General features: G+C 40.5%; 1 protein-coding gene across 8 annotated transcripts in view; it reads right to left on the bottom strand.

Annotated features, from left to right (window-relative positions):
* The window catches only part of nhsl1b (NHS-like 1b), a 113,235-nt gene that overhangs the window by 23,809 nt on the left and 76,067 nt on the right, over positions 1–13,359 (bottom strand). The window contains exon 1 of one of the 8 annotated variants that reach the window (XM_030128644.1): positions 2,724–3,115. The exons of 6 other annotated variants lie outside the window; for them this stretch is intronic. In XM_030128644.1, the coding sequence (XP_029984504.1) occupies positions 2,724–2,778 (55 nt within the window). In that variant the 5' untranslated portion in view covers positions 2,779–3,115. Of the gene's footprint in view, positions 1–2,723; positions 3,116–13,359 lie in introns of those variants that run through there. One more of the 8 variants, XM_030128646.1, reaches the window with a different exon arrangement.

The raw sequence follows: 13,359 nt of genomic DNA on the forward strand, positions 1-13,359 counted from the left end.
TTACAGTATGCAACCTCTGGACACTTCACTAGCGTAAATACACATATGACTGCAATACAGTTAAGGCAACAGCGGACAATGACAGAAGGTGAACACAGCCCGGTAGGTGGTAGTCAGTAGGATTACACACATGCTGGTATAGTCCACAGTACTACACACATGCTGGTAGAGGTGAGATAGGCTGATAATCAAGGTTATGTGCACCCAAGTGGCAAGGAGACTTTCAGGAAGAGACATGTATGCACAACCTGAACGGTACGCCCTAAAAGACAGATTCTACTGTTTATTAATCAAGTATGCTGAAAGTTAGTATGGATTTTGTGTATGTAGTATAAAGTACAGGATTTCAGACAGAACCAGAGTATCACTGTGATTATGGAATGATACTATTACACATGTGGTTGCAACACGCCGGCAATGATCAGAAAAATCAATCAAACACATCACGAGGCATAACTGTCCAGAACACAAGTCCAGAGGGGAGACCTGCACGAGACTGATACACATGAGCACAAGGTTAGCACAAACACACACACAGACCATATGTGAACTTTGTGCTGGTTGAAGTAACATCAGATCTATGATAAAGGTCTGGAAACATCAGCTATGCAGGAAAAAGAACAAGTGTGACTGCGTGGTAAAGCAGGGGCCACATATGACCGGACTTTAATTTTCCTCACGCTCTCACGCACCCTGCACAGGTAGTCCTCCCCTCCCCCATCCTCCTCCTCTGGTTTGTGAAAAGGCCTGAGCCCTGCTATAGGCAGACCAAGGACATGGGGGACTACGGACACAAAGCCTGTATTGTCTCCTCTGCATCAGTCTCCACATCAGGCTTTTCAGTGCCACAATACCCCCCACCCCCCACCTTCTCAATGTCCACAGAGTCCACACTGGACTGTGGCGCGAAAGTCTTTCAGAAGTTTACTAATCCTTCTGTTCATTGACATCCCAGCTCTCCCTACGCCCATTAAAAAACATAGACGGACACCAAACAGGCTGCTGAAGACTCCATGGGATGCATACAACCTACAAGGAGGATCAAAGTGTGTGGCAGCATACAGTACTCCCTGCAAGGTGTAAAATGCATATGCGCATAGTTGCACAAGAGGAATTAGTTATAATCAATACAACCGATCAAATGTTATTGATATTATCCATGTTAATTCTGAACTGGGACCACGATCTCTCAACAGCCAGTATGTATTGATCTTCCTGCACAACACCATTTTCTATTTCACAGGGGTCAACTTTGTTTAGGCCAACTTTTAGCAAGGCATACAATACAATATGTCCAAAATAACGATTAGAAAACTACACAATGGATATTTTAAAAAACAGTCACAGTTGATTGAAGATGATTTTTCTGACTTGAAAGATTCTTCATAATACAGCCATGGAAAAAATTATTAGACAATCAAAAGTCATCAAAAACAATGGTTATACAATCAATTACAAACTCCTGTGTGTATCATTTGACTAAAACAGACAGAAAAGAAAATATGGAATGCCTAAAAGCACTGGTTTTGGCTGGTCAATGCCATAGCTATTGATGTCAGAATGGAAGTGATTTTGGTTATTATCAAAAAAACATGGAAAATGGATAGATACCAGCTCTGAAATTAAACTCTTATGAGCTATTTTTGTTGTTATCATTATATTTGTCAAAAAAAATGTACCTTTAGTTGTACCAGACATTAAAATGAACAAGAAATTGAAGAAAACAAGGGGTGGTCTAGTGAGTTTTTCCGTGACTTTATGTCTAAAGGCATTGATATTGCACACTTCTTACATTTCTATTAAAAAGCAGTCTCATCTGTGTTATTGGGTCAAATGAACCATGGAGTAAATCTCAGTCAGTAATGGCAGGCATGGCAGGATCAAGGTGCTTAGCTAAGGACCAAAGTGCAGGCATGTGCAGGACAGTGAGTGAAGTTCCAAAAATGCTGAGGGAATGATTAATAGTACCACCTTAGCCTTTACTGCAGTAAACACACACACACCAGCTATAAATACACCTGAGATTAGAGTCAGTACAATCAGCTTGAGCCTTGCCTCGACCAGGTCTTTGTTAGCAATCCTTATGTGCTTAATCGACAGACATTAATGAAATAAAGAGCCTAAGTGCTTTAACTGATCCTAATAATAATCCATACACAGTATGTGACACAGAGACCTAGTATGATGAGTGACAAAGGTGTGATGGGTTACATTTAACATGAAACTTCAAAATTGATCCAAAAAGGGGGGAAAAGCAGAATTCTATGCAATAAAGTGGCTTTTCTGTGCCTCCAGCTGCCACCTGCCTGCTTTCCAGATGACATTAGGCCATTTAGCAGTCATAGTTGTTGGCTTTGTGAAGTCTTGCCCCAGTGGTTACCTGGTAACAAGGTGCAACAGAGGGTTGTCTCTGGGCTCAGCCTGAGGAAGAAGTGACTGACTGAGCAGCGGAGGTGGAACTCCCCGCAGGAAACGAGTTGTTGTGATGAAATTACATGCAAATCATTTACTTTTGACACCGGCCTTAATGTATACACTGCACAGCTGATAAATATTTACTCACATCCAGGTCAATTTCCAATCAAAATGAAGCAAAACATGACTGAACAATTTCTTTAAACACCTGCAGTGTCACGTCCTATTATTTTAATCTAGAAAACAGATCCAAAGTAGATATTAGATAAAACAATGTTCACAACAGAACAAGAATGAACATGTCTTACCCTTCCTCTTGAAGTATTTAATGACAGATTTTAACGAGGTCCCGATGAACACCATTATTCCAGTGGAGCGTATTTCTCTGTGTTAAAAAAAAAAAAGTATCCTGGGGAGGCTGTAATGAACCCAACGAAGCTGGGGGATGAGAGAGAGAAGATGGGACCAGGGAGCGCTGGTGTCGGCTCACATTCTCACTACACAGCCGAGTCAGAGAGTGTGAGCGGCTACTACGCCGACAATGCGCTTCTACCCCTATCTCGCTGTCTAAACACACACTCACGGTCCACTCCCCTTCTCCACCACCACTCCTCCCTCAGGCGGTCCGGTCCTCAGAGACACACACACACATACACACACAGCAGGAGGGGCGGAGGGACCGGCCCCTCTGTTCCTCTGTGCTTTGGTTACCAAGGAGTTCTGGCTGCCTCTCCCTTTATTTCTCATCATCACTCTTTCTCCCTCGCTGTCTTAGTCTCTCTCTTTCTCTCTCTCTACACTCTCTTTCTTCTTTGCTCTGCGGGACTCGGCATATAGCTCAAAGTTAAACATCTTTTATTAGAATGAACAGGCATACGATTCTGCTGCCTTGCTGTCGATACTCATTTCGTTCCCCTGTTCTTTCTGCACTCATGCTGACTTTTTTTTCCCCCCGCTATGTGCTTGCCTCTTTCAGTTTTCATTCTCCTTATTTTCAACTCACTGCCGCTCTTGAAAAAGTAAATAACTGCGTTGGCTTATTCGCAGCTACCGCACGCTCATCTAGGGAATATTTACGCATCTAATTGAACTTTTCGCAACCCCTTAAACCTTGTAATATCCTTGAGATTTTTTTTACAAAGTATTGTCATGGGGATGCTGCTTCCACCTGTACTCAAAATGTGCAAGCAGGAAGATTACGCACATTACACTGATGCACTTCATATTTAACATTCACCTCTTTTCATCTCCATTTGTACTGCTTTACTCTGTGTAAAGCCCATTAGTAATTCATTACCATTGGGGCTTATACAGATTTATTCTACATTTTCAGGCATCTAAAGTGTCAATCAGAAAATAAAATGTCTTTTTCCTTCATCATCATCTTCTCCAGCTTGCTGTGTTTATACATGGTCACTGAATCTGTGCCACATGAATATAGATCCCATACAAACATCCTATTGTCCAATCTGCTCACAATCTATCACACACACTAATGCACCCCCCCATTCAAACACATGCACAAGCAATGGAAACGCACACACACATACACACACACACACACACACACACACACACACACACACAAGGGTGGCAGTGCCCCTCCCTCTGCACCCGTATTTCTTTTCAGCCCAAATGGTTGGATAGGGGAGGGAGGGAGGGGGCTGCAACAAGAGCTTGAATGGGAGTGCAAATGATCCTTGAATTTGTGGTAAAAAGGTCCTCCCTCCCTTCCTCCCCCCTAGACCTTGCTCATCTGAACCTTTCAGTTCATCTCTGAAGTGTTGTATGGGTGTGCACACAACAGTTGCGATTGGTCTCAGTATATAACAATGTTGATTATAATACATTGTCTACTTTGTTCAAACATAGAAATATACCTATTCACATGGCAAATGGGTTTTCATGTCTGTGAAAAGTAAACCTTCAGCGATAATTTGATAAACTGCGCAATACTAAATGACTCATTAATGGATGGTTTTGGATTATGAACCAAACAAGATACTTGAGCTTTTGAAAACACTGATCAACACTTTTAACTACCCAATTACTCATATAAATCAAGAAAATTATTAGCAAATTAATCAAAAAGGAAAATAATCTTTGTTTGCAGGTATATGCAAAGGAGATTTCTAATGTCAAAGGGGGCTTCCCAGTTAAATCAAGGTAAATAAATAATAAATAATCAAAAATAGTCATTGAAATATGTGTCACTTTACATGATGCATCTTCCTGCTCAGGAATTCATCCTTTTACCAAGTAACAAGTAGTGAACTTGTTAGAGCATGTGCATCCTGGCTAATAGTTAAAGTGGAATAAAATGGCGAATCTTCCTCAAAATTTAATAACTCTTCCCAACTGATGCAGCACTTTTTGGTAAACCTGGTGACCAACATAAGTCTCATAGCATAATTGCCAAAGTCATATTTTTTTCAGATTACAGCCAGTGATGCAAAATTAAACAGCAGTATTAAAAGAGTAAAGTTATACAGATATCACAGTTTGGCCAAAAATATGACTTAGGCAATTATGCTATGAGGCTAATGATAAATGTGAATGATAATGGAGTCCTATAATCACTGTCATTTACACCTGAGGCATCCGTTTACAGACAGGTATGGTTTAGAAGATTTGTAGGTGATCATTGAAAGTTAATTAGCGATAAATGTAAAAAAAAACCTTAATTTTCACTGATTTACCAGTACTTCTAGAAAACCTAAGAGCTACACATGGAAGTAGAGCAGCGTTATGCACTAGTGCTGAAACAACCAGCAAATTCTGAAAATAGAAACTGCAAGAAAATCCAACTTTACAAGTACTGATCAGACAAAACATGCATAATAAAGGCCTGCTCTAGTCTATAGGTAATGCTGATAGATATTTCTCTATGTATTTTCTCATTTCTCATTTATTTATTCATTCCAATCTAAATGATTGGAAAGGAGCAGGATGAAGAAAACTTACAACACCTGCCCCTTTCTTAAAACATCTGCTGACTTTAGATAGGTTGCCACTACTACAGTAAACAGTTTACATGACAGTCAATAAAAATAAACAAATCCAAAATCCATTGGCAAAAGTATTTCATTACATGTTTTTATAAAGCTTCTCTATTCTCTCCTTAAACTGAAAAATATTTGAACAGCTCCTCTCTTCCATTGCTGCAGAATTCCTCATTCTAACACCCACAACAGAAATACACGCTACTCACTCTAGACACAGTCAACAATGTTCTTAATTCAGCTAACTCTTTAAACTCAAACAATCCTGATTTAATAAGCAACAAGCAATTTTCCTTGTATACTTAAAAGAGTGCTTCAAATAGCAATATTAAGCGACGGTTTCTATTTGAAAATAAATGTATGATTCTGAACTCTTTCAGATCAAGAGTGTTTTATCACGTTACGTTTGTATGAAAGGCTTAAACCAAAGCCCAGGTGTCAAACTGAGGCTTGTGTTGTACGGTTTGGCACGCGTACAGTATTAGGATAATGTATTCAGACGCGAGCCTGAACAGCATCAGTCATTAAAGAGCCTATTGTTCTCATGACAGTGACAACACACACAGTGACAGACAGACCAACAGCTCTATCCGCTGGAGGAAGGCTGCAAATCTAGGACAGCACCGGGATTAAGGCTCTCTGTCCATTCAGCCATACGTCCATACATCCTTCCGCTCATTCACTTCACTCCCCACTATACCCCAGCCCAAACAATATCAATCTTTCATCTGTTCATTCTTTGGACAGCTTGGGGAAGCAGCATACAGGCCTAGAGGATGAAGCTTGAACCTCAGGCAAAAGCTTATTTAGTGTGACAAATAAGAGAGATTAACATGAAGGTCATTACAGAGCAATTTTATAAGCTCTTGTCTGTGCAATTCATACATCTTTATTGCCTTAACTGAGGCAACATTTGATTTTTGTTTCCTTTAATCCCTCAAAATGCATATTAGCACACATTTAAGAGAGTTAAATATGCTGCAATTATGTTTCTGGTGAGAAAATTGTGACAATATCAAGGAATCATTAGCGTTCAACCTCAGTCTATCTGTTCATGTTCATTAATGTTAGGCCTCGTGGCGACTCGGCTGTTACCTCCTCTTGTAAAACAACTGTTCATGTGAGTAAGTGGTAATTGTAGGAGAGAGAAAAGGGGAAACAGGGAGTTAATGTGAATTATTAACAGGTCTTACTGCACGAGATGTTGCAATTAAGACACAAGGGCGAAACGGGAAGAGTGATAAAGGGCAGATATAGAGCTCTTCCTCCTGCAGTTTTTTGTCCCATTTTCACACCTCATCTGGTAGAGGCCGTTGGAGCTACACAACCCTTCCAATAAAAACACTCATTCAGATTCCTTTATCCCAGACTGCTGATGTTTGTTACTGAGCCCTACTTCTATCATTTGATCAATTCCTCCTTCTTCAAAAGGATGATGGTGCTTTTAGCTAATAGCTGTTTAGTGCAAAAAAAGTGAATAACCTGAACAACCTGAAATTTTTTAAAGAGAAATAAGTGCAATTTCAACAATATTATGCCTCAACTTATCACTTACACATGTACATTACAACTTAGAGATCACAGTGGATATACAAATACACACAACATTTACTATAGGCAAAAAATTGTTGCATTTTTGGAATTTGGAACTGTCATTATTCATAAGTTATTGCACTATTATTACTTTACAGGTCTGACCCTCTTGAGATTCAATGGGTCTGTAGGTGACCCTTGAACTAAAATGAGTTTGACGCCCTTGACCGTTGATGCCCTTAATATCTCCAGTGTAATTTTTGCACTTCACAAATTCCTCCCGTGGGCTCAATTGGAACCTCAAGTGGACTGATTTGGGCCCATGGGCTACATGTTTGACACCCCTGTTCTGGTGTCTTCTATCTAGTGTCTGTACTCGCATACATCTTTTTTTTGTTCCCCTTTTCCTGACAGGTCTCAGCTTTTATTTCTCTAATTGGACTTAAGAGGAGAGAGCTAAGCTGACCCTCTAAACCCCTCACCTTATACCTTATACTCTAATGTCAAAATCCTCACCCTCTTCATTCTTTCATCCCTCTACATCTCCTCATCCACAATTTATTTTTGTAACTCCTCTTCTGGCTTTTACACAGTTAAGCTTTCATTCCTGCTAATGTAATCTAGCCTGTATTGATTTTTACCTACACCCTCACCCCTCCCTCCTTGCTTTCTTTTCAGGCTCTGACCTTGCACACCCTCCCCTTGTAGAAAACCTGTGAGGCTGAGATTAGCAGAAAAACATGCGAAGCTGAAAATGGGCCAAGTTTTTTTTCCCCCTCACGCATGAGCGTACACAAAAACTTTGTGATTGTGTGTGCAGGCAACAATGTTGAAGAAGCGTGACTAAAATGAGGAACAAATACTAATTTAATACCTTTTTAATGCAGGTATCTTAAAGTCATGGTGTGAGAATCCTTACTTATAGACAGATACAGATAGACTTAATTTCAAACATAAGTAGACAAAAGAAATTTCAGATTTAAAAGGACACTCAAACATATGGAAATAAATCAACCAAAAAATAAAACAAATACCACACAAATGTATAGCAATTTCATTGTGGCTCTTTAACAATACTTTAAGTCTGAAAAGAAGTAGGAAGAAGCTGGGCTTATATTGTCCCACTCCAATTTTACATGACTTGGCTAATCAGCTAATATATAAAGTCTATAAGTCAGTCATTAAATTACAAGAAAGAGAAGAAATAATTACATACCACCAGTAACTATTACTGTTGTACTCGCGTTCATTGTTACTATATCTCTATCTCTGGAAAATAAGGTTTTTATACATCTTTTTAAATTTGTGATGTTTTCACACAGTTACTTACTTTGATAAGCAGTCAAAAACACCAACATTCAGTGACAACCTGAGTCTTTAATATAACCATTTGCTTGTTCACAAAGCAAAAGTCCTCTCATCTCTCCTGCTTCTTTTTTCTGTGAATGAAAATCTATAATTTATAGCATGCAGAGCAACATCCCCATTCTCTCATCCCTTCCCCCGTTCTTTCATCCTTACATCTCTGTGAATGAAAGCACAGCATCAGGGGTCAATGGGAATCTGATCGCTTTAGTCCTCTGAGATGTAGAGCAAGACATGAATAATCTATTAACCAAGATAGAGGGGAGAGAGGAGTGAGTATAGTGTGAGGATCATAGAGATATTTCTTTAAAAATCAAACTCTAGCTGTAGTGTTCCATAACTTTACTGCAGCATCAGAGGTTATCGGTGAAGATGAAAAGCACTGGTTGCTATCCTTCAACTAAACCCAGCGGAAAGATTTAATGACGGTGCTATGGTAATAACATGCCATTTCAGTGTTACTAAGCCATAAATACAGGTCAGAAAAGGGAAACACGGATAACACAACTCACTGGAGGACTCATAAAAAGGCAGTTAAGCGAAGTTAAACTTCAAGCTGACTCCTGAATAAACACTAATTCTCTCTGAAACATAAACACACCGTAAAGAGGAGGTGATGGAGAGGCGAGGCTGAGCAAACACACCGGAATAACTGTTTTTCTGGAACTAATGATCTTAACAGCATTCTCGCACACACACATTCACTCCAATAATCTCCCGCACTTTCTCAATGACCTTTGTCTGACACCATACTCTGGCTCTGAGCCCTGTCTGTCTCTACTCTAGCCTGTCTCCTTCTCTCTCTCTCTGTTTTGTGTTATGTCTGTTCAGCAGATAGAGGTTAGTGGGTAACTCCTTCCTTCCCCCACCCATCTTCTGGTCTTTCCATATGACCTACTCCATTGAAGCAGCTGGGATTCCATCACACACACACACATACTATACATTCACGCAAGCAATATTGGCACCTAACGAGTGCCCTCCATTGCTGTGCGCACGTACACATCTTAAGAGGAAAAAAAAACTGATACAACACACAGCCCTCCACTCAGCGTTCCATTCAGTCATCAATCATCTGCGCAGACAGAAAACTCAGCATCAGTAAGTCAGAGGCCCCAAAACTATTGTTTTAGTGGTTCTGAAGGGGACCCATCAGCGGTGCATTTGCATGATTAGATGCAGAATATGGTCGACTCAAGATGTCAGACTAAAAGGGCTGAATCATGGAGACAATTGTGCTTTAAATTTCCAACACTTAGTGCAAATTATTTAACCAGCTACTTCCAGCATGGAGATGGGTGGTTTTATGTGAATTACAAATCTCTGTATTTTGTGTATGTGTGTGTTTGCTGGTGTATTCATCTCAGTGAAAAGCGAAGGGGCCTCCCTCTATAGGCTGCTCCTCCTTTGTGATCCATGAGAAAACCCTCTAAGTCTGGGTGGCACCCTGCAAACTACGCCCTGCACACACCAGCACTAACATATTCAGACTCTGTTCTTTGTGTTTTTATATGTGACTTAATGCTCCAGCATAATGCATGTGTATAAGCTTGATGTGGTAATACATTTACATTGGTGTTTTCTATTCAAACATCATGTAACTGTTCACACACAGCATGTAAATGACTTTGAAAGACGGAAGCACAATACAAATGTGGGCTTGGGAAAAATGATGGTATCAAAAGCAAAACTTCACAAAGACATTAAAAACAACCAGAAGAAAGAGGCGGGAGACAAAGTTTGCCCAAAAGTACTGAAAGATTCTTTGATGTGGCAGAAGCAGAGGCTTTTTGCTGAGTAGCGATGTGAGACAGGATAGCATTTACAGGGACAAAAGAAGCAGCTGAGATGAGATAAAGACAGCTGAGAGAAAAGTCAGGGGTGAGCGGTAGGGGAAACGGAGAGATATATGGAGTGTGAATGCAAAACATCCATAGGTAGAAAAAATAGATATTATACCCAAAAAGACAAACACTCAAACATATACAAAAGCCCAGCAGGCTTGGCCGTCATGCCTAATTTTCTCTCCCCTGGCGTCTGACCCCAGTGCTCCCTATAGAGGCCCTTTGAAATTTAAGCCAGGATAAAAGAGCAAGTAACACAGAAAGAGCAGATAGAGGATACATGTCTGTCTGTTTCAGCATGTGGACAGACAAGTCAAGAGTCTAGTCTGAAGCATAGTGTGGTGCATGTTATCTTTGTACCTCAGTGTGGTGACAAAACAAGACCCAACATGAAGAAAAAAAAATATATATAACCAGGTATCTAACCAAGAGCAAAAACAAAAACACAGGAGTCAAAGGTGACAGGGAGGCACGCAAACATTTAAGCTATTTAGCAGTTAAATAAGTCCTTCCTTTGGGTTCTTTTCAATGGGTAAATTTTCATAGCCTCGTGTTAGCTTCCGTGCAATAAAAGACGGGTCACATTTACATGAACACGCCTGTTGAGCAGCGAGTTTAAAGGGTGTTATTTTATGGGCAGGGTGATTTGTACGCCTGAGCTTTTGGTGCCTTCAGAGAGGGTGGCAGTTTTGTTGCTAACTTAAGAGGTTTTACGTTGCTGTCGAGATGGATTTGTAGCTAACCGTCTGTTTCCCCCCTGGCAACGGCGTTTTAAATCTAATGCTATCTAACCCCACATGACTGTTGAGAGGACAATGCGCTGGACACTGGAAGCTAGAAAAGTTTGCAGGTTGGCAAGACAACATCAAGTTCATAAGGCCAAGAACGCTGAATAAAGCAGTTATATAGTGGGTAACGAAGCCAAATCTTACAGCACAGTGTTCAATTTTATATCACTGCGATGATATTTATATGATGATCTGAAAATGACATTGATCACAAAATATTTGGAACGGCTATAGATACAGCTGCTTAATATTGCCCTGCTTTGTGCCAGTAGTACCATGTGAAAGAACACAAATCATCATTTATTTAGTTCTTTAACCCTAACTGATGCAGTAAGTGGCTTCTCATTTCAGTTCAGTTTTTAGTGAGCATAAAGATTGGATTGTGTTTCAGTGGAAAAGGGTCATGTGGTTTCATGAGGCCAGATTGACCCTGTTCTAGAGCAATGGGCACATCAGGCTGAGAAGAGAGGTGGATGAGGTGATTACCCATCATGCCTAGTGCCTACAGTACAAGCCTGTAGGGCTGTAGGCATGGTTATAATCTGGGGTTGCTTCAGTGGGTCAGGTCTTAGGTGAGCAATGCTGTGCGGTAAATGCGGTGACATTGTGTAAGCTTAGTGACATGATGTCATGGCAATGTTAATCAAAACTAAAGGTGGTCCGAAGAAATACTGTGGGACTTTTTTTTTTTGGATCGTCCTGTCATCATATTGCACAGCCAGCAATACTTCTGCATACGTGCCACTATATGATTGTACTGTTATATGTGACTAGTCAGCAAGCTGGGCCATAATAACTCTTGACAATCTTGTCAAAAAAGAATAGCTATTTCTACCAGTTCAGCGCTTTTCTGTCTATTCAATAATTCAACTCAGTCTTCTGGCAGCATGTGTGTAACATGTCTGACATGCTTTCAAAAAAAAAAAAAAAAAAAAAGTCTTCCCAGTGGACACCTTCATTCAGAAAATAGTAGCGGAACATAGAGACCGACCTCAGACTACATCAGGGGCCATTACCATCCAGCCATACTGTCTCCACTCATATCGACTCCTGGTGCTTCTCACTCTCTTGTGGAACCTCTGAGGACCTGCTCCATCAATAACCACATGATCTAAGTATGTTTGTGTGTGTGCAGTTACACGTTATGTCAATCCTAGGCGTTCTGATAACACGTTTCACTATATTGAAATGGCTGAAAGCAGCTTGACATCATTGTGGATCCAAGTGTCAATGGGTGCCTGCAGCTGTTTCTAATCTACTGCTTTTAGACAACAGGCAACTTAGTTACCAAGGGGTACAAATAAAGGCCCTGATGCATTCCTGTACCTTTTTGTCTTTCTGCAATTCACAGACTCCTGCACATGTAGGTTATAAGACAATAAATGCACACATGCATATAGTCTAATGACAATAAACTGCTCATGTGCGCACATGCCATCACAATAGGATGCCTGCATATACAACCTTACGTTGGCTGCCACACTGGTTTTCTGACCTACATTTCAACACAGGACTGTCTGCTCTTCTCTCCTAAGGGCCTATATGTGTTATTAATGCAATTTTATAATTAACTTTACACACAAAATGCCATAAATCTGACACGAACTCTCAGATACAATACTCTGTGGAGCATTTAAGTAGATGTCCACTGTGTGTTCTGTGTGTTAGTAATACACACAGTTTCAGTATGCCGCATATAAACCTCACTACTAGCTTGATTAAATGTGTGAAGTGAATAATGTCCAGTCTAGTAAATGACAGCATTCTGTAGGTAGCAGCTGGAATATTAAATTTATTTGCTACAACTAGAGGATCCATTGGCATCAACATTTAATTGCATGCGTAGCACTGAAAGCTTTTAGCTAACACGTTTAAGCCAAATCACCTACAAAACACAACACCTTGAGAAAACTGGTCCTAGAAAGCACAGAAGACATATATTCACTTCTGCAGCTGTGCACGTGAGCTTAGCTTTACAGTGGTCGCTTCTGCTACCACCATGACCCTCATGTTCATCTCATGCTGCTGACGAGAGGGTCTTGTCTGATTTGGACACAGAGGCACACAGACAGACAGACTGAGTTAATTTAGGTTAAGTGCCTCCAGTAGCTCAAGGGCACAAAGCAACAAGCCACCTGGGGCTAGCCTACAACTCAGACAGAGCGTTGTTTGTGCACGAATGTACTGTTTGTGTGTGTATTAGCAACCTAGAGATCCATGTGTGTGTTTATTTACAGCTCACTGGGGAAAATTAAAAAAAAAAATAGTGTTTGACCCACTTCCCACATTGCACCTCAGTTCCCATCAGCAACAACAGTAGGTCATTTGGGGAGGGGAGGAGGTAGTCGCCACACCAAACCATCCAATCAGCAGTCCCATTATACAACCTCTGACCAATGACCACAAGTTCAG

The sequence above is a fragment of the Sphaeramia orbicularis genome, chromosome 24, assembly GCF_902148855.1.
Source record: "Sphaeramia orbicularis chromosome 24, fSphaOr1.1, whole genome shotgun sequence".
In the NCBI taxonomy this organism is placed as follows: Eukaryota; Metazoa; Chordata; class Actinopteri; order Kurtiformes; family Apogonidae; genus Sphaeramia; species Sphaeramia orbicularis.